The following is a 26202-nucleotide window of genomic DNA, read 5'->3' as shown; positions in this document are numbered from 1 at the left end:
ATTGAACCCTCACTCCATCCACATGTTTAACACAGTAGCGATGTGAGTGTTGACACACCACCTCCTCCTCCACGGGTAAAACTTAAACAATGCTCAGGTGAGTGTCAACCATCATTACCTTGCTAAAACGTGTAATTTCACAATTATTTACTGTTGGTGAACCACGACGCCATATAAAGTGATTATCTCTTAAATCAAAATAACACCCCTCTCTCGCTCTATCATATCTTATCACATATATGTAGTGTGCGTTACAGTATGATGTGGGCCACAACGATGTACTCCTTCTCAAAAGAGCCACATTGTAACTAATATTTGTTTTTGTCTTTTTCTAATGTTTTTTAAGCAGTGGTTCTAAAGTTTCTTCTATCGCCATATCGGCAGTGAATAGCAATTTTTCATTAAAACAAAAAAGATAAAAAGTACAGTGGAGATATTTGGTACTACATAGAACGTTTGAGAGGGATCAAGGCAAGGGACAGTGGCTGAAAACCTACTACAGTAGTACTACAGCATCTGACAATACCGAGGCTGTGAGGTAGAAGCCTCGCCAAGGGAGTAGAGACGTAAACTTTCTCATTTGGTAGGAACTTGACGATCAACGGTCTGCAGAGCTGTTCATGACGACCTGTATCCTAACAAAGTAGATTTATTGCCAAGTCAAACCGGTAGAAATTAAAGGGAGAGGCTCATTGAATTATGTGAGTATTTCCCCGCAGATACAAAATGAATACCAATTCTTTTCGATCTGTCTCCAGCTGACTACTCTCTCTGAGATATCATAAATTCAAAATATATTGTGACCGCCTCAATACGCGGAAGAATTGATGATAAACACTGGGTCGCTTGGATTGATAATGTAATAACCTTCAACTGATCGATGGATTGATTTATATGATTCACACTGCTGTACTTTCTGTTATGGATGAAATATTTTGCTTATTATGTTATTTTTTAGGCCAGAATGACCAAAACAGATTCACAAACAATTCAATGACGGTCTTCTAAATCAGGGCACATCATTGTGGTCCACCCTGTTGATGTATGTATGTATGTATGTGATGTAATGGTCAGCATGCTCACCTCATATGCTAGTTGACCCGGGTTCGATCCCCGGGCAGGGTGAAACTATGGGCAAGTTTCTTTCCGCCATTTGCCTCTGTCTACCCAGCGTAATTGGGAACCTGGATGTTAATCGATTTGCGGATCGTATTCCTGGGTAATGGTTAGCCAGTGGAGTTGTCCGGTCTTCTCGGACTATTCCTTGACACTGGGTCATGCAACTCGTTAAGTCAGGGTGTGGTTGTTGTGTTGGCGACAGCTTCTACACCTTCAACAAATTCACGTCTTGGTGGCCCTTGGGCAGGCCATTCTCGATCTCGAGGGGCAAACATTAAAAAAATAATGTATGTATGTCTACGTGTATTTATTTGTACTGTATATACACATGTAAGCATGTATGTGGTTGTTTGTATATGCATGTAAGTGTGTGTAGTGTATTTTGTAAAAGTACTACATATGTATTATTATGCATGTGTTTTTGTGTACTAAGAGCAGAACCAGTTAATCACTCCCTGAAAATCTTCACAAAAAGCCCTAGAAGTTGTCCCCCAAATGTACTCACATAAAGTGATATTTAAGACTCCTGAGTTCTGATTGAGGTTTGTCCTTGAAACATTAAACAAAATCAGTCGTATTATGATGAAAGCCTCCATTTGTCTGGTTACTTATCTCACCAGGATCACCACACCTGTTGGGATAAGTTCACAAACACTCATTATGTTATTTGTGTTTATTGTGTGTGTGGGGGACAGGTGTGTGGAAGTGTGTGTGTGGAGGACAGGTGTGTGGAAGTGTGTGTGTGGAGGACAGGTGTGTGGAAGTGTGTGTGTGGGGGACAGGTGTGTGGAAGTGTATGTGGGGAGGCCAGGTGTGTGGAAGTGTGTGTGTGGAGGACAGGTGTGTGGAAGTGTGTGTGTGGAGGACAGGTGTGTGGAAGTGTGTGTGTGTGGAGGGTAGGTGTGTGAAAGTGTGTGTGTGGAGGGCAGGTGTGTAGAAGTGTGAATGAAGGGTAGGTGTGTGAAAGTGTGTGTGTGTGTGGAGGGCAGGTGTGTAGAAGTGTGAATGGAGGGTAGGAGTGTGAAAGTGTGTGTGTGGAGGGCAGGTGTGTGGAAGTGTGTGTGGAGGGCAGGTGTGTGGAAGTGTGTGAGTGTGGATGACAGGTGTGTGGAAGTGTGTGTGGAGGGCAGGTGTGTGGCGTGCATGCAGTGTGTGTGCGACGTGAAGTTGGTCACTGGTGTTGATGTATTGATCAGTGTAGTGGAGTGCCGTCCCCTCCACCCTCTTCATACCACCTTCCCTCCACCACACAACACCCTCCACCACACAACACTCTCCACTATACAACACCCTCCACCACACAACACCCTTCACGATACAACACCCTCCACTATTCAACACCCTCCACCATACAACACCCTCCACCACACAGCACCCTTCACGATACAACACCCTCCACGATACAACACCCTCCACGATACAACACCCTCCACGATACAACACCCTCCACGATACAACACCCTCCACTATACAACACCCTCCATTATACAACACCCTCCACTATCACTATACAACACCTCCACGATACAACACCCTCCACTATACAACACCTCCACTATACAACACCCTCCACTATACAACACCCTCCACCACACCACCCTCCACGATACAACACCCTCTATACAACACCCTCCACTATACAACACCCTCCACTATACAACACCCTCCACTATACAACACCCTCCTATACAACATACTATACAACACCCTCCACTATACAACACCCTCCACTATACAACACCCTCCACTATACAACACCCTCCACTATACAACACCCTCCACTATACAACACCCTCCACTATACAACACCCTCCACTACACAACACCCTCCACTATACAACATCCTCCACTATACAACACCCTCCACTATACAACACCCTCCACTATACAACACCCTCCACTATACAACACCCTCCACTATACAACACCCTCCACGATACAACACCCTCCATATCCTCTCTGAAGTGCTAATGGCTTGAAATCATCTGCATTTTGATAGTCCAGATATTTATCATAATTTGAGATAATAACAAGTCTGCTTACCAGTTGTGAACACATTTAGTTTGACTTTTCTTTGACCCAATCAGCTATTAGTATAGAAGAGGGGCGTGACTTATGGGCCAGGTTAGCGTGGAGACACTATAGTTAGTTTCAGGTACACATCAACACTAGTTAGTTACAAGAACATAAACATTTGTTAGTTACAGGTACATCAACACTAGTTAGTTACAGGTACTGTACATAAACACTAGCCAGTAATACTTCTCACAAGAGGCATTGTGATATTGCTCACCATGCCATGGAAATAAGTTGCATCAGCATATTGAGTTTGACCGTATTGTGAGAAATGATCTTTCTCTGGATGAGTGAGGTTGTACCGCAGAGTGGAAGGAGGTTTCATGAGGTGACTGACGTAGGTGACCAGTGCTGGGTCATCCTGGGCTGCCCCTTGGTAGGTGGCGTCCGTTAGGGCTCGCTCATGCTGGGGAACCTCTCCCTTCAAGTCCATGGAAGTCTTGGTAATGGATATCTCATCAATGTGTTGAGTCGTCCCTGGTGGCACAGTGAGCAAGAGTGTCAGTATTATAGACAGGTGTGTGTATGTGTGTGTGTGTGTGTGTGTGTGTGTGTGTGTGTGTGTGTGTGTGTGTAAACATACCTGCTCCACACTCCACGAACAGGTATTTGAATTACGTATTAGAGTATGTATTTGCGTTACCTTTTTTTAATGAGGTGTTAAAAGCGCGTTTACTTATCCAGGTGTTCAAATTGAGTCGTGTAAATATAATGAGACCCTATTCATATTCCTAATTCAACGAGGAACGACACTTAGAGGCGTGCAGGTGTTTTATGAAGCAATGAATTTGTGCGTGTGTGTAATAATAATAATAATAATAATAATAATAATAATAATAATAATAATAATAATAATAATAATTAATGATTTATTGAAAAAGTTCTGCACTCTGAATGCTGAAAATATACATAACTTATTACCTGCATTGACATTGGTGGTTTAACAAAAGCCTTCATTAGAGAAAGGTAAAGGAACATACAATGAACATACAGATTAATGTAGGTGTTGAACAGCAAACTCGTAGTGTAGTAACTCCCTCCCAGATGGTGTAAGGAGAGACCTGATGTGGTGTAGTAATTCCCTCACAGTTGGTGTTATGAATGACCTCAAGTGGTGTAGTAACTCCCTCACAGATGGCGTTATGTTGGCCCTGACATGGTGTAATAATTCCCTCACAGTTGGTGTTATGAGGGACCTTACGTGGTGTAGTAATTCCCTCACAGATGGTGTTAGGAGGGCCTGACATGGTGTAGTAATTCCCTCGCAGATGGTTGTTATGAATGGCCTCACGTGGTGTAGTAATTCCCTCACAGATGGTGTTATGAGGAGCCTCACGTGGTGTAGTTTTTCCCTCACAGATGGTGTTATGAGGGGCCTCACATGACGCTGTAGCATCTCATTCACTAAGTATTATCATGGTGAGTGTACAGTCAGGTGTGGTCCCAGGGCTCCCTATCGTAGAAGGATTAACACATCGCTGGTTGTTGTTGGTTCTCACGGGCAGTTATCACTGGGTACCTGGAACCTCCCTGTGTGAAGGTTAGCTTGGGTATGACTCTCAGCTGTTACTTTTGCGTTGTTTTCACTGTTCACCTCTGTTCAACACTGGTTCCGTTCCTTTCCAAATGAAATTGTAACTTATTGCGAGAACTTGTTGATATACCGGTGGGGTGGAGGGATCAGGGGAGGGAGTTGGTATGGGCCGACATAACAGTTGACCTGGCTGCTGCCAGAGGAGCACCAGGTACGTCTTGACCCTTCTGTGTGTGAGTGTGTGTGTGTGTGTGTGTTAGTGCAGGAGCTCTTGAACACAGACAATTCATAACAAGAAAGACACAAGCTTTTGTTACACTGTCGTCAGGTCATATAACAACAGACTTACCTGTTGATCAAATTAAAGGTAAATATTGAGATCAATTTGTATATACTGATCACACATCAGGTAGTGATAGTAAAGGACATGGGGCATGGGGCATGGGGCATGAGGCATGGGGCATGGGGCACAGACACTACCCACCAGAGAGGAACACCAGACAATATGTTTACATAACCTGATTTGTTGGTCAAGATCCAGACGGAGATGAGCAGCACACAGAGGCACAGGAGTTGACCAAACTTCATCTTCAGACGTTGATACACGAGGGAGGCCATTCTGAGGAGATAGTTTCATGTTACTTGATGCCATGGACACACACACACACACACACACACACACACACACACACACACACACACACACAGTAAGGTGCCACGCACTGTACAGTCAGGTGTCACGCACTGAACACTCAGGTGCCATGTAATGTACAGTCAGGTGTCACGCACTGTACACTCAGGTGCCACGCACTGTACACTCAGGTGCCACGCGCTGTACACTCAGGTGCAACGCACTGTACATTCAGGTATAATGGGACGGAACACAATGAGAGAAGAGGTTTACACATAAGTAGGAGAAGTATAGAGAGTAGGAATGTAAAGATAGGACACATTAATATCACTATTATATCGGGGTACTAACACATTATGTTTTACGTTACTCGACACTGACTCTCGGACACACCTGAATGAATACACTTCCCACAGTAGGTAACTCACCCAAGGAATCGTTCTGACAAGACTCACGTGTATCCTGACGTAGGCCCAGTGATTGCTGGCTGGGCTGTCTCCTATGGGAGGCTTCTGCTTAGCTGGGGTCTGGTCGGGAAGTCCCCCTCCCGACCTGGGAAGAGGACAAGCGTGACTCTGAGAGTCTCCAGAGTAATGTTCGAATGTTCGAATGGCAACCAGGATCAGAATGATAATCAGAACCAGAAACATCGTGGACGGGACTGTAGGGCCTTTATATGGGGTCGGCTCACCCGGCTTTTGACCTCTAACCAATTATCACTAAACTGGTTTGATCTGGATAGCTGTGTGCAGGTGTGGTCCTGCCCAGGTGTCTTGGTTAGGTGAGGTTGTAGGTCACCCAGCTAACTCACGTCAGGTAATGGAGGAGGTACGGAGAGGTCGACGAGAGTTGAGACTGGAGCAGGTGGTTGAGAAGGCACTGAGGTATTAGGGTGTGTCATAGGAGAGAAGATCAGCTAAAACTAATGGCCCATCACTTTTTTGGTAGATTTTAGTGTATATAAACAGAAAATAATTTCAGTTTTAATATTTTGCAACCTTTTACTAGGTAAATTTTAGCGTGAAATTTATCAAAAATCTAACGTACAGCTGCATTAGTGCATTACAATTAAATAGTGAACATTGCTTTCTGACTTCATTCTTTAACAACCCAACTAACAATATTTTTTTCTGTTTCAGATTCTGATGCATTTATAAGTTGATAATATTTGCGATGGCTGCTTGTGTCAGGACGAGGAACCAAAAATCCAGCCATCTCAGTCACTATCTTGGGTCTGGGAGAGAGCTCCTGAAGTCGGAGTTGCCTACATTGAGAGATGCTTTGAGATACGGTGTTTTAATCAGGCAAATCAGTGAAAAGAACCAAAGAACTTACACAAACAAAGACATTGCCAGTGATATGACCAAAGCTGTCTTGGCACAGTACACTCTGGCTAACGCTCAGTTCAAGCCTCCAGTCATAACAAGTCAGAAGAAGATTAGTGAGAGACTGCTAGCCAGTTGGGAAAAGGCAAGAGATATCTCTCTTGGGAGAGGAAAACTTGCAGTTAAGGACAGCTTTGCCAAGCAACTGGACCAGTTATTTGACATAATTACTTGCAAGGGCCCAATTGTTCTCTGTCCTGAGGTTGGATGCGATCGTGACTGTAAATCCGAGGCCCACATCTCCTGTATTTGCAAGCGTGAACTGAAGATTCCTGTGATCGAACTGGCATTTGTCAAAGCACAGAGAGAGAAGACTGGCAGTATAGGGGCTCTCATGATTTCTAGCCAAGATATTCCGGAGTCCAAGAGACAGGAGGCTGCCACAGAGAGACAGAAGAGGAGAAGAGTTGCCGAGGAAAAGAGACTTGAGAAGGCCCAGGGTGAGGTAAAAAAGGCCGATGATTGGAGTCAAGCTGATTCAGAGTTTAATGACTTCCCCATGGCTGATTCGAGTGCTGACCAGGAGAATGGTGACTTTGTCCCTAACCCAGAAAATAATGATCCCAAACCTTCCAGGCATAAGATTCGAAATAGGAAAGATATCCCGAGCATAGCTCTGGCCAGCAAGCGACACCACACTGGTCTCAGAGAAACTGCAGAGATAGCAACAGCTGCCTGGATTGACGGTGGTTTGATAACACCTGATGATGTTCACCTGGTGATAGATCATAACAAAGTAAGGAGAGCTCAGGAGAAACTTGTCAGTAACCTAGAAGAGGAGTTTGATAAGGGGATAAGAGAAATTGGAATCAATTGTTTGTTCTTTGATGGGAGAAGGGATGACACTAAAGTGTTCATGAAAGTTGGAGATTCTGACAAGTTGTTCCCTGCCATGGTGAAGGAGGAACACTATTCCTGCTGCAGTGAACCAGGAGGGAAGTATTTGTGGCATTTCACTCCAGAGAAAGATGACATCAGGAAACCAGCTGAGATAGTGGCAGATAACATTGTGAACTGGCTCAGAGAGAGGAACGTAGACCAGACCCTGCAGGCCATTGGAGGGGACAGCACCAACACGAACACAGGGTGGCAAGGGGGGGTCATACAGTGGATAGAGCGGAAGATTGGGAGGAAGCTGGTCTGGATTGTTTGTGACCTCCACACCAACGAGTTGCCACTCAGACATCTGATCCAGGAGCTGGATGGCAAGACTCTTTCAAACAACAGATGGTCTGGTCCTCTTGGCAAGATGCTGGACTCTGCCACTGAGTTAGAAATAAATCCGAGCTTTGAAAAAATCACAGTTGGCCCTCCACTCGTTGAGCTTGCACATACTGTCATTGACGACCTGAGTACTGACCAGTACAATGGTTACATGATTTGCAGTGCCATCAAAACTGGGGTCATGCCTGATAGACCTGCTTACCTGCAGATAGGTCCAGTCTCACATTCTAGGTGGCTCACAACGTCTCTCAGTTTCTGCAGAATTTGGGTCGCTCATCATAAACTGAAAGGGAACCAGCTTCACAACCTGAGACTTATTGTCCAATTCATCGTGAGTGTCTACTTGCCAAATTGGTTCAACACCAAGGTCAAGTCATCGTTCTCCGAAGGTCCGAGGCATGTTCTCTTCCAGCTTGAGCTCCTGAGGAGTCAGCCAAGGAAGGTTGTTCAGATTGTGGAGCAGACTGTGAGGAGATCTTCCTGGTATGCTCATCCCGAGGCAGTTCTGCAGACAATGCTCTGCAGTAAGGATGAGGAGGAGAGAAGAGTGGCAGTCAAAAAGATCTTGGATATGAGACTTATGAGAGGATCTGGGCATGACGAATCAGTTGGTGACGATTCCTTCAGGGTCAGGAAGACTCCTGAAGTCAATCTAGGTGCCAAGACCCTCACTGATCTCATAGATCTGGATAACATCCAGGCTGGCAGTGAGCCCCCTCTTACCTGCAGCCTCACCAATGTTCAAGTCAGAGCTTTCCTGGACAACCCCATGCATGTCCCTGCCTGGCCCTCGCACACCCAGAGTATAGAGCGTTGTGTACAGCAAGTGAGCGAGGCCAGCAGTCACGTGTACAGCCAGGAGAGGAGGGAAGGCTACATCCGAGCTCAGGTGGTCAGCAGGGAGGTGATGAGTAGAAACAGAAGCAAGAAAGACATGTTCTCTGTGGTGTGCAGCAACACCGGGTCGTAGTAGTAAAACCGGTTTTTGTATTTGATGATTTTGTTTTCTAAAGGAATATTAAATTTAATAAATGTGTCAAGATCATTCGTTTCACTATTCTGGATCATTTTCATCCTAATAAATTAACCTGATACATTTACTTTACTTTAAGTAAGCTATTTAGTGGTGTTGGTAAAAGGGTGGGAATACTGAATTTTCATAAGATTTCAAGTTAAAATTTACCTAGCAAAAAATAAAAACTTTTCAAATCTGAAGATATCACATGATTCTGCACATAGAACTACATCATTAATACCATGGGCCGATTTTTCAAAAAAAAAAAAAAAATTCGCCTCCGTATGACACACCCTACTGAGGTATACCCAAGGGGGATAGGTGACGTGTGAGGAGGCGTTGTCTGAAGGATAGATGAAGAGGCTGAAGCTGGCGAATTGGTTGTGGCAGCTGGTGAAGTCGTCCTCGTTGCCAGCAATTCCAATAGTTCCAGGAATTTGCGGTTATCAGCTTGGTGTTGTTGTTGAAGTTGAAGACGGTAAGCTGATTCCTCTGACTGTCTTGACAATTCCTCTTGACGTCGTTTTTCCTCCTCTAATTGACGTCTTTGGGCTTCCTTCTCTTGGGAAACTTGTAGGAAGTGAATTAACTGACGTATATCCTGGCTCCCATCCTTTGAATTTGGCGCGCCCGGCGTGTGAGGCGTGAGGGGGGGTGGGAGGGTCTGTGAGGCTTCGTCTTCCTCATAATCCTCATATAAATTTCCCAGCAAATCGTCGTAGTCGGACATCTCGTGTTTGGTATGGTTGCGATGGGAAAGACAAGGAGAATAAGGTGAAGTGCTATGTTTTCGTCAATGTACTTGCCTAAGTGCAGGAACTGGCGGGCAAGTAAAAGAGTATTGGCTGTAATATTTGTGAAGTGAGAGGAGGCGGCTGGCGGCGGTGTATTCCTCCGCGCCCGGGCGAGATGTCGGTGATGACTCAATCGAGGGGGGGCAGGCAGTGGCTTGCAGGCCGGCGCAGACGGAGGATGTATGCCGGAAGTGCTGTCTTGGAAACTGGGCTGAAGGGGTTTCTGCTACCTGTAGGGCCCCAGAAACATAGCAAAACAGACATCAAAGGCACTGCACTTCACTTAGGGCACTTCACAAGGTCACAAAGCACTTTAAATCCAGGGGCACTGTGGAGTATATCTTCTGGGCAGGAAACAGACGAGGCCGGCTCTTGAGACTTGTCAACTGTCGTGTTGGAGCTACTCAAACTGCGCCATGTGGTGGGATGTAATCCTAGACAAGGTTCTTGAAACTCCAGGGCACGAGCAGTAGATATATTCAATAAGTAGTACAAGACTTGGCAGGATAGCCGACAGGTACAGAAAAACAGGGACAAGCAAAAAGGACTCTGTGCTGTAGGCAGGCCGAAGCCGATCTGAGGGAAGTTAGCTAGCTAGGCAAGGAGAGTTGCTAGACATTACTAGGACAATAAATGAGGTCTTCTAGTTACTCGACTAGCGCGGTACAGACATAGTACATCGGGACATAGTAAGTGAACATAGGCATTAGACATAAGCATAGATATCAGACATGCTATAGTAATATGTAGTAATACAGACGTGTGAATAAATGGTACAATGAATGGTAACAGAGTCTTGGCGTGGTTACAGGACAGGAAACAGCGAGTAAGCATTAATGGCACTAAGTCCCATTGGAGCAACGTCACAAGTGGAGTTCCCCAAGGCTCAGTACTTGGACCATTATTATTTATTATATACATAAACGACACAGATATCGGCATAGACAGCAACATAAGCAAATTTGCTGATGGCACTAAAATAAGACGTGTTATTAAATCTGACGAGGACTCAGCAAAGCTAAAGGAAGATCTAAATAAATTTTTCGAATGGTCTAAAAAATGGCAGATGAAATTCAACGTGGACAAATGTAAAGTACTCAGTATAGGAGATGGAAACAGGGAAACCAGATACCAGATGAACAACGATGCCATAGAGAATTCCGACTGCGAGAGAGATTTAGGAGTAATGATAAGTAGGAACCTTAATCTAAGTAAACAATGTGTTTTTGTTCGTAACAAGGCTAATAAAGTACTTGGGTTCATACAAAGGAGTGTTAGTTACAAGACTAGTGAGGTCATCCTAAAACTGTATCTTGCTCTTGTGAGACCACACCTGGATTACGCAGTTCAGTTCTGGTCACCGTATTACAGAATGGATATAGAATCCTTGGAAAGAATTCAGAGGAGAATGACAAGACTAATCCCGGCCATTAGGAACCTTGAGTATAGAGACAGGTTAAAGCATCTTTATTTGCACTCCCTCGAGAGACGTAGAGTGAGGGGCGACCTGATAGATGGAGGTCAGGGTTAAACAAAGGGGACATTACAAAGGTACTCAAACTATCCAACCAGGAGCGAACTCGGAACAATGGTTTTAAATTAGACAAATTTAGATTTAGGCGTGAAATAGGTAAACACTGGTTTGGAAACAGAGTAGTGGATGAATGGAACAAGTTACCAAATATCATCATTAACTTTAAACATAGGTTGGATAACTTACATGAGCAATAGGGGTTGGGTGTAAACGGGACTGCCCAGTATGGGCCAATAGGCCCGCTGCAGTTTCCTCCATTCTTTTGTTCTTATGTTCTTATGCGGGACTCTGCTTAGCTGGGGGCGTCGTGAAGTCTCCCCCCCGACTTGGGGGGAGGGGACGAGCATGTCTCTGTGCGGGTGACCAGAATGACCTCTCAATGACCAACCTCTCTGAATGATAGTCGTATGAGAAACACAGGAATGAGAATCCAGGTGGACGGGGCTGTAGGGCCTTTATATGGGGTCGGCTCACCCGGCTTTTGACCTCTAGCCAAATATCACTAAACTGGTTAGATCTGGACAGCCTGTTCAGGTGTGGTCATGCCCAGGTGTGTCTAAGGTGTGGTCAGGTCACCTGCTATTTCAAGTAATTAGCCGGCGAGGTCAAGTCCCTAGGGTCTTGACCTGAGGTGTGTCAATCTGGTATGTGGTGGTACCAGGAGGTCTGTAGTGTATTCGCTGTTATATGTGATGTAATTCTGGGCTGTAAGCTTTGGTCTGATATTCAATCCTTACAGTACACTCAGGTGCCACGCACTGTACACTCAGGTGCCACGCACTGTACACGCAGGTGCCACATAATGTACACTCAGGTACCACGTAATGTACACTCAGGTGCCACGTAATGTACTGTACACTCAGGTGCCACGTAATGTACACTAAGGTGCCACGTAATGTACACTCAGGTGCCACGTAATGTACAGTAAGGTGCCACATAATGTACACTCAGGTGCCACGTAATGTACACTCAGGTGCCATGCACTGTGCACTCAGGTGCCACGTAATGTACACTCAGGTGCCACATAATGTACACTCAGGTGCCACGCACTGTACACTCAGGTGCCACGTAATGTACACTCAGGTGCCATGCACTGTACACTCAGGTGCCACGCACTGTACACTCAGGTATCACGCACTGTACACTAAGGTGCCACATAATGTACACTCAGGTGCCACGCACTGTACACTCAGGTGCCACGCACTGTACACTCAGGTGCCACTTAATGTACACTCAGGTGCCACGCACTGTACACTCAGGTGCCACGTAATGTTCAGTTATGTGCCACATAATGTACACTCAGGTACCACGTAATTTTCACTCAGGTGCCACGCACTGTACACTCAGGTGCCACATAATGTACACTCAGGTGCCACTTAATGTACACTCAGGTGCCACGCACTGTACACTCAGGTGCCACGTAATGTACACTCAGGTGAAGGGGGGTCTTTTCAACATAAGACGACTCCAGGCAAGAACAAAGATGTCGGAAGCTTCCATTACTGAACTTCAGTATGCAGACCACCCCACCCTTGTTGCTCACACTGAACACGACCTACAGGAGATCCTGAACACCTATGTAGACACGTATGCACACTTCGGCCTTGAGGTGAATGTACGTAAGACTCAGATTCACTTTCAACCTGTCCCTGGTTCAGACACACCTCCTTTATCCATCCAGCTTAACGGTACTACCCTCTCTAATGTTACCCACTTTCGGTATCTCGATTCCCACCTGTTCACCACCGCAGACATCGATGAAGAAATTCAGCATCGGATCAGATGTGCATCTTACGCCTTGGGCGGACTCCGAAATCGTGTCTTCAGCTGTAGGGAGCTGAAATTATCCACAAAGTTGCACCCATATCATTTTACCATAGCTGGATGATCGTCATACTCGCTTCCGAGTGACAGCAAAGTAGCAAAGTAGTAGTAGTCGTGTGTGTGTGTGTGTGTGTGCGTGGACCAGAGGGGCGAGAGCATTTGTCACCTGTGCGAGGAGATAAGGTACACACCTGTGGACAGAGAGAGAGAGAGAGAGAGAGAGAGATGTAACAGAGGAATTACCAATAGTTGAGCCAGACTTAATTACAAGGAGGATAGTCCACCTGCTCTCAATCTCACACTGTACTTCCCACTTCCAAACTTGACCTTCCTCTTACACCTCCTTGTATCCCCAGTGTGTGCAATGCGTGGCACCTTAGTGTACAGTGCTTGGCACCTGAATGTACAGTGCGCGGCACCTGAGTGTACATTACGTGGCACCAGAGTGTACAGTGACGTGGCACCTGAGTGTACAGTGCTTGGCACCTGAGTGTACATTACCTGGCACCTGAGTGTACAGTGCGTGGCACTTCACTGTGTGTGTGTGTGTGTGTGTGTGTGTGTGTGTCCATGGCATCAAGTAACATGAAACTATCTCCTCAGAATGGCCTCCCTCGTGTATCAACGTCTGAAGATGAAGTTTGGTCAACTCCTGTGCCTCTGTGTGCTGCTCATCTCCGTCTGGATCTTGACCAACAAATCAGGTTGTGTAAACATCTTGTCTGGTGTTCCTCTCTGGTGGGTAGTGTCTGTGCCCCATGCCTCATGCCCCATGCCTCATGCCCCATGCCCCATACCTCATGCCCCATGCCCCATGGCCTTTACTATTACTACCTTATGTGTAATCAGTATTTACAAATTGATCTCAATATTTACCTTTAATTTGATCAACAGGTAAGTTTGTTGTTATATGACCTGACGACAGTGTAACAAAAGCTTGTGTCTTTCTTGTTATGAATTGTCTGTGTTCAAGAGCTCCTGCACTAACACACACACACACACCTGTCTATATTACTGACGCTCTTGTTCACTGTGCCACCAGGGACGACTCAACGCCTTAATGAGATATTCATTACCAAGACTTCCATGGACTTGAAGGGAAAGGCTCCCCAGCCTGAGCGAGTCCTGACAGACGCTACCTACCAAGGGGCAGCCCAGGATGACCCAGCACTGGTCACCTACGTCCGTCACCTCATGAAACCTCCTTCCACTCTGCCTTACAACCTCACTCATCCAGAAAAACAACATTTCTCACAATATCGCCAAACTCAACACGCTGATGCAACTTATTTCCATGGCAAGGTGAGCAATATTACAATGCCATTTGTGATAAATATTACTAGCTAGTATTGATCTATCTCTAACTAGCAATGATGTACCCTTAACTAACTAGCGCTACTGTACCACAGAGAGAGGGCTTCTTCGTGGAGGTGGGTGCCGTGGATGGTGAAACCTTCAGCAACTCCCTGTACTTGGAGAGAAACCTCGGATGGTCGGGGCTTCTTATCGAGGTGTTCCAGATAACATATAAAGCGCTCCTCCAGAAACACCGGAAAGCTTACTCCATTAACGCAGCTTTATCTTTCAAGAACTGCTCCACCGAAGTCGGATTTGTGTAAGTCGAATCACTTGAAGTTGGTGTTAGCTTAAGTTATTTTAGGTTAGCATTGGGTTAAGTTATGGTTAAGAACATAAGAACATAAGAATGGAGGAAACTGCAGCAGGCCTATTGACCCATACTGGGCAGTCCCGTTTATACCCAACCAATATTGCTCATATAAGCATCCAACCTATGTTTGAAGCTATCCAGCATATTCGAGTTAATGATGATATTTGGTAACTTGTTCCATTCATCCACTACTCTGTTTCCAAACCATTGTTTACCAATTTCACGTCGAAATCTAAATTTGTCTAATTTAAAACCGTTGTTGCGAGTTCGCTCCTGGTTGGATAGTTTGAGTACCTTTGTAATGTCCCCTTTGTTTAACCCTGACCTCCATTTATACACCTCTATCATGTTGCCCCTCACTCTACGTCTCTCGAGGGAGTGCAAATTAAGATTCTTTAACCTGTCTCTGTACTTAAGGTTCCTAATGCCCGGGATTAGTCTTGTCATTCTCCTCTGGATTCTTTCCAAGGATTCTATATTCATTCTGTAATACGGTGACCAGAACTGAACTGCGTAATCCAGGTGAGGTCGCACAAGCGCTTGATATAGTTTTAAGATGACCTCGCTAGTCTTGTAACTAACACTTCTTTGTATGAACCCAAGTACCTTATTAGCCTTATTACGAGCAAAAACAAATTGTTTACTTGGCTTAAGATTCCTACTTATCATTACTCCTAAATCTCTCTCGCAGTCGGATTCCACAATGGCATCGTTGTTCATCTGGTAACTGGTTTCCCTGTTTACATCTCCTATACTGAGTATTTTACATTTGTCCACATTGAATTTCATCTGCCATTTTTTCGACCATTCAAAAAATTTGTTTAGATCTTCCTGTAGTTTTGCAGAGTCCTCGTTAGATTTAATTACACGTCCTATTTTAGTGTCATCAGCAAATTTACTTATGTTGCTATCTATGCCGATATCTATGTCGTTTATGTATATAATAAATAATAATGGTCCAAGTACTGAGCCTTGGGGAACTCCACTAGTGACGTTGGTCCAATGCGATTTAGTCCCGATTATGCTCACTCGCTGTCTCCTGTCCCGTAAGCACGCCCTAATCCATTTAAGGATATTACCTTTGATGCCATGCGCTTCTACCTTTCTAATTAGTCTTTCGTGGGGGACTCTGTCGAAGGCTTTGCTAAAGTCGAGATATACCACATCATTATTGTGCTCCTCGTCCACCGATTCGAAAACTGATGAAAAGAATGTTAATAGATTAGTTAGACATGAACGCCCGCTTGTGAAGCCATGTTGGGAATCATTGATCAACTTGTGCATCTCCAGGTGGTTTTGAATAGAGTTTGAAATGATTGATTCTAATAATTTGCCTACTATTGATGTTAGACTGATTGGGCAGTAGTTAGAGGATAGTGATCTATCCCCCTTCTTGAAAATCTGTATTACATTCGCTATCCTCCAGGATTCTGGTACTACACTTGTTTTTAATGACATGTTAAACAATATTGCTAAGGGCATACTAAGCTCTTCCTTACATTCCATTAATACTCTGGCAAATATCTCATCGGGACCAGGTGACTTATTAGGCTTCAGTTTATCTATTTGCTTATTAACATCATTACTAGTCACTACTATCTCGCTTAATTTGTTTTCTTCACTATCTCTGAATAGAGTCGGAGCCTCGGGCATCATGTTTAAATTTTCGGTGGTGAAAACTGTTGAAAAATATTTATTCAGATTATTGCTCATTTCTTCGTCGTTATCAGTTAGCTCGCAGGTATCTGACTGTATTGGTCCAATCTTATCTCGTGTTTTAGTTTGATACAATTGGTAGAATCCTTTGGGGTTTGTCTTCACCTCCCTTGCTATCTTCAGTTCCTTATTCCACTTTGCTTTTCTTATCGCGGTCTTAACCCTACCGGCCAATACCCTATAATACTCCTGGAGGTAAATTTCGCCACGGTTTGTCCTTGTACCTATAGCCTTCCTTTGGTCAATAATGTTCTTTATATAATTATTTATCCATTTAGGTTCATTGCTGTCTGATCTGAGTTTTTTGTATGGTATGTTCTGCCTTTGTGCATTAAGTAACTCATTATTTAAATTGTCGTGGAACTCGACAATCTCAGATCTCGTTATCAGGTCGGTGTCATCTGTCAGGTTCACTCCCAAGCGCGACACCCCCTCTCTCAGCTGCCTCTTTAAACTATCAAAGTTTGCCCTTCTGAAATCTGGGACTTTAATGGAATTTTCCTTACATCTGACCTGAAAATCTAACTGGAATCTAATTTCTTTGTGATCGCTGTTTGCAAGTTCGTTCCCTACCTCGACATTGCTAATGAGGTTTTCCCTGTTCGACAGAACTAAATCGAGTATATTATTACCCGGTGTGGGTTCGGTTATATGTTGACTTAGGAAACAGTCCTGGATTGTTTCGAGGAAATCCTCTGATACTGAGTTACCCGTAAGGTCAGTCCAATCTATTTGGCCTAGGTTAAAATCGCCTACTATACAGACTTTGTTGTGTATGGAAGCCCTGCGCATTTCATCCCCGATAAGTCACTCGTTATCTCTATCAAGATTGGGAAGTCTATATATTACTCCTATGATTAATTTTTCCCTACCGTCGATTAATTCTCTCCAAATTGTTTCTCTATTCTGCTCAGTTGTTATTTCCTTATTTATTTCACACTTCAGATTATCCCTGACATAGATTGCTACTCCGTGTCCTTTTCTGGTCTACCTATCGGTATGGAACAATTTGTAACTCGCAATTTGGTATTCGACCGGGAACTCACGTGAGTCTAGGTTGATCCATGTTTCAGTGAATGTTATTATATCGATTTTTTCGGTACATACCAAGGCCCTAATATCATCCATTTCTCATACTTCTACTGTTCGCGTAGTAGACATTTAAGTTAGTCGTGTTCTGAGTCCTCTATTTACCGTGTTTAGGTTTTAACTCCCTGTCTAATTTAGTTTTGTCATCATTCCTAACACTATTTCCCTGTAATCTTTCACTTTGTTTACCCGCTCCCACTGCAGTCTCCTCCACCCTCGTGCCCATATGTTCCCCTAGCAGTTTAAAGGCTTCGATGTCTTTTGAACTGCCCCCTCGAGAGACCCAGCCAGAGTTGCCACCCCATCCCTAGCATAAAGGTCCCTTCTGCCGTAGAAGTTGTCCCAGTTGTCAATGAATTGGGCCGATATTGACTTCCAATATCTGTCAAGACGGTCGTTGACACCAACCGCCCTTGACAACCATCCACTGCCAACTCTCCTTCTAGGCAGGACACCACATATGATAGGGATCCCTCCCTTAGACCTAATACGATCTATAGCTGCCTTGAACTTATCAAGAAGCTCCTCGCTCCTACACCGGCCAATATCATTGCCTCCTGCACTGAGGCAGATAATGGGTTTGTTCCCATTACCAGACAAGATATTGTCCATCCTGTCAACTATATCTCCCACCCCAGCTCCTGGCAAACACACCTTCATCCTATTTTTGTTTTTACAACAAAAAGCCCTGTCCAAGTACCTTACCTGTGAGCACAAACAATTAAAGTTTTTATACCTTCCTTGTCAGCCCTGTCCTTGACTGTACTAACGTCCAATTCGTCTATCAAGGCACTGGATCTAGGTTAGATTAAGTTAGCGTTAGGCTCAATTAGCGTTAAGTTAGATTAAGTTAGCTTTAGAATAGATTAGTTTAGCTTTAGGATGTTTAACTTTCCAGTGAACAATTTATATATACGAGTATAACTGGATTATTCTCTTGTTTATATAGAAAACGCGGCGGTAAACTGGCCATGATAAGTCGCACCTTCTCGGACCGCGGGGAGAGGATTCAGGCCATTCCTCTGTACACCATGTTGCTGGCTCTTAATACTACAGTCATTGATTTCTTCAGTCTCGACATTGAAGGGGGTGAGATGAAGGTGAGCACAGGTGTTGTGTTGTGTTACTTACTGTGTGTTGTGTTGGGTTGAAAGTTATCTTAATTCATTATGTACTGTTTTGTATTCCAACACACACACACACACACACACACACACACACACACACACACACACACACACACACACACACTTAGTCCGGTATGATATTTAATGTTAACATAATCCCACATAAGAACATAAGAACATAAGAACATAAGAATGGAGGAAACTGCAGCGGGCCTATTGACCCATACTGGGCAGTCCCGTTTACTCCCAACCCCTATTGCTCATATAAGCATCCAACCTATGTTTGAAGCTATCCAGCGTATTCGAGTTAATGATGATATTTGTTAACTTTTTCCATTCATCCACTACTCTATTTCCAAACCAATCCTTACCCATTTCACGCCGAAATCTAAATTTTTCTTATTTAAAACCATTGTTACAAATTCGCTCATGGTTGGATAGTTTGAGTACCTTTGTAATGTCCCCTTTGTTTAGCCCTGACTTCCATTTATACAGCTCTATCATGTCGACCCTCACTCTACGTCTCTCGAGGGAGTGCAAATTAAGATGCTTTAACCTGTCTCTGTACTCAAGGTTCCTAATGCCCGGGATTAGTCTTGTCATTCTCCTCTGGATTCTTTCCAAGGATTCTATATCCATTCTGTAATTAATCTCTCTGGATTTTGGTTTAAACTAAATGTCCTATTGTCCTAGTCTTCAGGTAATCCATTATAAAATAAAATATCTATAACATTGTTTACATTACAGGTGTTGATGACTATCCCTTGGGACAAAGTCAAGGTTGGAGTCTTGGTGGTCGAGTCGAACATTATACCTGAAGGTCGGAAGTTCTTGGTGGACTATATGACCAGCAAGGGCTACAAGTTCATTGGCCACAGAGGCATCGACTCGTGGTTCATTCTACCCGAACTTGTGAACCAATACATCATGAAGCATTAGAACTTTAATGTCACCTTTAGACACACCTGAGGCTCCTCGCCCACGTGTTGGAATTGGACAAGACAACGACAACGATAAATACGACACAACGATAACACAACGACAACAAGCCTATGCAACCTTTCTCAATCCACTGCAACAACAGTTTCAGTACCTGTGTTAAAATCATCAGTGACTCCAACCTGTCGTATGCGTTAACACCAAACTTTCATTTATGTTTTGAATTTGCCCTAAAAGCAAAGGTTAATATCTCTTCCTGACAAACTATTTATTACCTTGTCTTATGTTCTATTATCTCTTAATATCATAAGTGTCTTTCATTTGGCGTTACTATTTTCATCTGAACTCTGTCATGGTAACCGGCCAGTGTATCTATGGTGTATATGTGATCTCTCTCTCCCACCTCCCCCTTGATAATTAGATGCACATATGTACAGTATGTAAAGGCCATGGTATAGTAAATCTTCCTCCTGTCAGCCATTTTGACCGAGGGTTAATTAATTCTTGAGGGAGGGAAGGAATATATAACGCTGGTTGAGACTTGTGGTATTTTATTATACAATACTCCAGGAAGGAAGCGTAACACAGGCCAGTAATACAGTGACCGAGAGCTTGTAAACATTAGTTTATGTAACTCAGGATAAATAACTGATGACTACTACTGCCCACACACCACCTGTACCTCATAAAGTCTGGCAACGATGGTTGTCTAAAACCTTCGAGTGTCGTATAAGCTTGATGGTTCTTGTGGTGCACCATACTGGTGTTATGGTTCTTGTGGTGCACCATACTGTTGTGATGGTTCTTGTGGAGCACCATACTGGTGTTATGGTTCTTGTGGAGCACCATACTGTTGTGATGGTTCTTGTGGTGCACCATACTGTTGTGATGGTTCTTGTGGAGCACCATACTGTTGTGATGGTTCTTGTGGTGCACCATACTGTTGTGATGGTTCTTGTGGAGCACCATACTGTTGTGATGGTTCTTGTGGTGCACCATACTGTTGTGATGGTTGTTGTGGAGCACCATACTGTTGTGATGGTTCTTGTGGTGCACCATACTGTTGTGATGGTTGTTGTGGAGCACCATACTGTTGTGATGGTTCTTGTGGGGCACCATACTGTTGTGATGGTGCTTGTGGTGCACCATATTGTTGTGATGGTTCTTGTGGTGCACCATACTGTTGTGATGGTTCTTGTGGAGCACCATACTGTTGTGATGGTTCTTGTGGGGCACCATATTGTTGTGATGGTTTTGTGGGCACCATATTGTTGTGGTGGTTCTTGTGGGGCACCATATTGTTGTGATGGTGCTTGTGGTGCACCATATTGTTGTGATGGTTTTGTGGGGCACCATATTGTTGTGGTGGTTCTTGTGGGGCACCATACTGTTGTGGTTCTTGGGGCACCATATTGTTGTGATGGTTTGTGTGGCACCATATTGTGATGGTTCTTGTGGTTGTGATGGTTCTTGTGCACCATACTGTTGTGATGGTTCTTGTGATATTGTTGTGATGGTTCTTGTGGGCACCATATTGTTGTGGATGGTTCACCATATTGTTGTGGTGGTTCTTGTGGAGCACCATATTGTTGTGGTGGTTCTTGTGGAGCACCATACTGTTGTGGTGGTTCTTGTGGGGCACCATATTGTTGTGATGGTTCTTGTGGGGCACCATATTGTTGTGATGGTTCTTGTGGTGCACCATATTGTTGTGATGGTTCTTGTGGAGCACCATATTGTTGTGGTGGTTCTTGTGGAGCACCATATTGTTGTGGTGGTTCTTGTGGAGCACCATATTGTTGTGATGGTTCTTGTGGTGCACCATACTGTTGTGATGGTTCTTGTGGAGCACCATAAGTGTTAGATAGGTCAGATGCGGCGGCCTCATTATCTTCAGGCACTTTGCCGATCTCAGCGTTGAGGCCGAAGAACTGTTGTGAGGCGGCACAGTCCACGTTGAACCACCAGTCACACACGAAGTACTGCTGGTTGAAGATGGTGCCGTTGGGACACAGGAAGGAGTCCTGGCGGCCGTCGAACTGACAGATGTGGAAGACCTGGCAGCCGGCCTCGTCGGCGGTGTCAGCGAAGTAACCTGGGAACTCCTGTTGCTCGCAGGAGAAGCCGGTGTCGGGTACAGAGGCCAGGATCGGGTAGTCTTCACCAGGGACGCCGCCGCCGGGGATGAGGGCGGCCAGGGCGGTTATGGGGTTTTCCTCAATCGCATCACTCATACCATTGGGAGCGTCGTAGGAGTAACCACCATTAGAAACCGACGGAGGTGCCACGCAATGTACACTCAGGTGCCATGTAATGTACAGTCAGGTGCCATGTAATGTACTCTCAGGTGCCACGCAATGTACACTCAGGTGCCATGTAATGTACACTCAGGTTCCATGTAATGTACACTCAGGTTCCATGTAATGTACACTCAGGTGACACATAATGTACACTCAGGTGCCATGTAATGTACACTCAGGTGCCACATAATGTACTGTAATGAGACATAACTCACAGAGAAGAGGATTACATATATAAGTAAGAAGTATAGAGAGTAGGAATGTAAGGATAGGAACTTGGTAGCGTGGCCGGAATGTTATTTACTCAGCGTCAACACACTTATCTTCTACGTCAATGCACATATCTATTCTTCTTAAGCAGGGGTCACCAAACTACGGCCCGCGGGCCGGATCCCAAGTCCTTCCCCGGCTCGTGGTAGCTCCGCCTACACTCTGACGTTACCAGAGCTTTCGTTTTGGTTTGCAAGTATTGAACAGAATGATTATGCGGCCCGCGCTCGTCATTCTTTCAGTTATCCGGCCCACTGTGAAAAAAGTTTGGTGACCCCTGTTCTTAAGGGACAACTTCTCAAACACCACTTCGATACAATTATTTATTAATTCACTCAATGACATGGACACATTAATATCACTATTATAACGGGGTATTAGCACATTGTGTTTTACGTTACTCGACACTGACTCTCGGACACATTATGAATGAATACACTTCCCACAGTAGGTAACTCACCCTAGAGATTGCTGTGACAATGATTCACGTGTACACCTGACGTAGGCCCAGTGGGTGTTGGCTGGGCTCCCGTATTATCTGCCTCAGTGCAGGAGGCAATGATATTGGCCGGTGTAGGAGCGAGGAGCTTCTTGATAAGTTCAAGGCAGCTATAGATCGTATTAGGACTAAGGGAGGGATCCCTATCATATGAGATGTCCTGCCTAGAAGGTGAGTTGGCAGTGAATGGTTGTCAAGGGCAGTTTGTGTCAACGACCGTCTTGACAGATATTGCAAGTCAATATCAGTCCCATTCATTGACAACTGGGACAACTTCTACGGCAGAAGGGACCTTTATGCTAGGGATGGAGTGCACCTGTCTAGGGATGGAGTAGCAACCCTGGCTGGATCTCTTAGAGGGGGCAGTTCAAAAGATATCGAAGTCTTTAAACTGCTAGGAGAACATATGAGCACGAGGGTGGAGGAGACTGCAGTGGGAGAGGGTAAACAAAGTGAAAGATTACAGGGAACTAGTGTTAGGGATGATGACAAAACTAAATTGAACAGAACGTGAACAAATGGATGATATTAGGGACTCACCGAAACAAACTTTGTTCCATACCGATAGGCAGACCAGGAAAGGAGGCGGGTAGCAATCTATGTTCGGAATAATCTGAAGGTGTGAAATAAACAAGGAAATAAAACTGAGCGGAATACAGAAACAATTTGGATAGAATTAATCGACGGTAGGGAAAAATTAATCACAGGAGTAATATATAGACCTCCCAATCTTGATAGAGTCAATGAGCGACTTATCTGGGATGAAATGCGCAGGGCTTCCATACACAACAAAGTCTATATAGTAGGCGACTTTAACCTTGGCCAAATTGATTGGATTGACCTTACGAGTAACTCAGAATCAGAGGATTTTCTCGAAACAATCCTGGACTGTTTCCTAAGTCAACATATAACCGAACCCACCCGGGGTAATAATATACTCGATTTAGTTCTGTCAAACAGAGAAAACCTCATTAGCAATGTCGGGGTAGGGAACGAACTTGCAAACAGCGATCACAAAGAAATTAGATTCCAATTAGATTTTCAGGGCAGACGTAAGGAAAATTCCACTAAAGTACCAGATTTCAGAAGGGCAAATTTTGACAGTTTAAAGAGGCAGCTGAGAGAGGGAGTGTCGCGCTTGGCCGTGAACCTGACAGATGACACAGACCTGATAACGAGATCTGAGATTGCCGAGTTCCACGACAATGTAAATAATGAGTTACTTTTTTTTTTTGTAAGGGGATTAGCCCACCTGGGCACAGGTCACTGACCCACATCGGGGCCTGGGGGGCGAAAATTTAATAATAATAATAATAATAGTAATTCATAGTAAATAATATTTATAATAAAAAGTAAAATAAAATAATAATAACAATAATAATAATAATAATAATAACAACAGTGTAATAATGATAATAAAGAAAAAATAATAAGAATCAAAAGTTAGAAACGCTATATGTACAGTATGTTGTCTTGTCAATACTAAGAGAAACAATTGAGATCCTGCAATTGTGTGTAAATGAGGCAGAAAGACAGATCAGCAATCTGGGACTTGGTCACAATATTCGTGATGCACAAAGGCAGAACATACCATACAAAAAACTCAGATCAGACAACAATGACCCTAAATGGATAAATAATTATTTAAAGAACATCATTGGCCAAAGGAAGGCTATAGGTAGAAGGATAAATCGTGGCAAAATTTACCTCCGGGATTATTATAGGGTATTGGCGAGTAGGGTTAAAACCGAGATAAGGAAAGCCAAGAGGAATAATGAGGTAAGGATAGCAAGGGAGTCGAAGACAAACCCCAAAGGATTCTACCAAATGTATCAAACTAAAACACGAGAAAAGATTGGACCAATATTGTCAGGTACCGGCGAGCTCACTGATAACGACAGAGAAATGAGCAATAATTTGAATAAATATTTTTCATTAGTTTTCATCACCGAAAATTTAATCATGATACCCGAGGCACTGACTCTATTCAGAGATAGTGAAGAAAACAAATTAGGCGAGATAGTAGTGACTAGTAACGATGTCAGTAAGCATTGCCGAGTTCCATGACAATTTAAATAATGAGTTACTTAATGCACAAAGGCAGAACATACCATACAAAAAATTCATATCAGACAACAATGACCCTAAATGGATAAATAATTATTTAAAGAACATCATTGGCCAAAGGAAGGCTATAGGTAGAAGGATAAAGCGTGGCGAAATATACCTCCAGGATTATTATAAGATATTGGCGAGTAGGGTTAACACCGAGATAAGAAAAGCAAAGAGGAATAAGGAACTGAAGATAGCAAGGGAGGCGAAGACGAACCCCAAAGGATTCTACCACATGTATCAAACTAAAACACGAGATAAGATTGGACTAATACAGTCATATACCGGCGAGCTAACTGTTAACGAGGCTCCGACTCTATTGAGAGATAGTGAAGAAAACAAATTTAGCGAGATAGTAGTAACTAGTAACGATGTTAATAAGCAAATAGACAAACTGAAGCCTAATAAGTCACCTGGTCCCGATGAGATATTTGCCAGAGTATTAAAGGAATGTAAGGAAGAGCTTAGTATGCCCTTAGCAAAGTTGTTTAACATGTCCTTAAAAACAGGTGAAGTACCAGAATCCTGGAGGATAGCGAATGTAATACCGATTTTCAGGAAGGGGGATGGATCATTATCCTCTAACTACCGCCCAATCAGTCTAACATCAATAGTAGGCAAATTACTGGAAGCAATCATTTCAAACTCTATTCGAAACCACCTGGAGAAGCACAAGTTGATCAATGATTCCCAACATGGCTTCACAAGCGGGCGTTCATGTATAACTAATCTATTAACATTCTTTTCATCAGTTTTCGAATCGGTGGACGAGGGGCACAATTATGATGTGGTATATCTCGACTTTAGCAAAGCCTTCGACAGAGTCCCCCACGAAAGACTAATTAGAAAGGTAGAAGCACACGGCATCAAAGGTAATATCCTTAAATGGATTAGGGCGTGGTTACAGGACAGGAAGCAGCGAGTAAGCATTAATGGCATTAAGTCCCATTGGAGCAACGTCACAAGTGGAGTTCCCCAAGGCTCAGTACTTGGACCATTATTATTTATTATATACATAAACGACATAGATATCGGCATAGACAGCAACATAAGTAAATTTGCTGATGGCACTAAAATATGACGTGTTATTAAATCTGAAGAGGACTCCGCAAAGCTAAAGGAAGATCTAAAAAAATTTTTCGAATGGTCTGAAAAATGGCAGATGAAATTCAACATGGACAAATGTAAAGTACTCAGTATAGGAGATGGAAACAGGGAAACCAGATACCAGATGAACAACGATGCCATAGAGAATTCCGACTGCGAGAGAGATTTAGGATTAATGATAAGTAGGAACCTTAAGCTAAGTAAACAATGTGTTTTTGTTCGTAACAAGGCTAATAAA

The 26202-nt window shown here is 43.8% G+C and overlaps 2 protein-coding genes across 2 annotated transcripts; one reads left to right on the top strand and one right to left on the bottom strand.

The window, feature by feature from the left end:
• LOC121853230 (protein Star-like) lies at positions 1 to 19933 on the top strand. The gene is made up of 6 exons (XM_042347235.1): positions 1 to 97; positions 13740 to 13840; positions 14179 to 14438; positions 14546 to 14751; positions 18560 to 18710; positions 19485 to 19933. The coding sequence occupies exons 1-6, from the start codon at positions 90 to 92 to the stop codon at positions 19674 to 19676; spliced, it is 918 nt and encodes a 305-aa protein (XP_042203169.1). The 5' UTR covers positions 1 to 89; the 3' UTR covers positions 19677 to 19933.
• Positions 19934 to 20502: 569 nt separating this feature from the next.
• Positions 20503 to 21925, bottom strand: LOC121853236 (pro-resilin-like). Its single transcript, XM_042347243.1, has 2 exons — positions 21229 to 21925; positions 20503 to 21074 (listed from the first exon to the last, which is right to left on the bottom strand). Exons 1-2 carry the CDS (start codon positions 21908 to 21910, stop codon positions 20503 to 20505), a joined length of 1254 nt encoding a protein of 417 aa, XP_042203177.1. The 5' UTR covers positions 21911 to 21925.
• Between the last annotated feature and the right edge of the window lie 4277 nt (positions 21926 to 26202).

Source organism: Homarus americanus, unplaced genomic scaffold (assembly GCF_018991925.1).
Source record: "Homarus americanus isolate GMGI-L3 unplaced genomic scaffold, GMGI_Hamer_2.0 scaffold18203, whole genome shotgun sequence".
Classification (NCBI taxonomy): Eukaryota; Metazoa; Arthropoda; class Malacostraca; order Decapoda; family Nephropidae; genus Homarus; species Homarus americanus.
The sequence above is the reverse complement of the archived record's forward strand: the minus strand, read 5'-3'. Positions and strand labels throughout refer to the sequence as shown.

Coding starts and splice junctions, on each gene's coding strand:
- LOC121853230 (XM_042347235.1), top strand. Junction 14,439..14,545: donor CAACTTATTTCCATGGCAAG/GTGAGCAATATT, acceptor ACTGTACCACAG/AGAGAGGGCTTCTTCGTGGA. Junction 14,752..18,559: donor TCCACCGAAGTCGGATTTGT/GTAAGTCGAATC, acceptor TTGTTTATATAG/AAAACGCGGCGGTAAACTGG.
- LOC121853236 (XM_042347243.1), bottom strand. CDS start 21,910: ATGAGTGATGCGATTGAGGAAAACCCCATAACCGCCCTGGCCGCCCTC. Junction 21,075..21,228: donor AGAACCACCACAACAATATG/GTGAACCATCCA, acceptor TGGTGCCCCAAG/AACCACAACAGTATGGTGCC.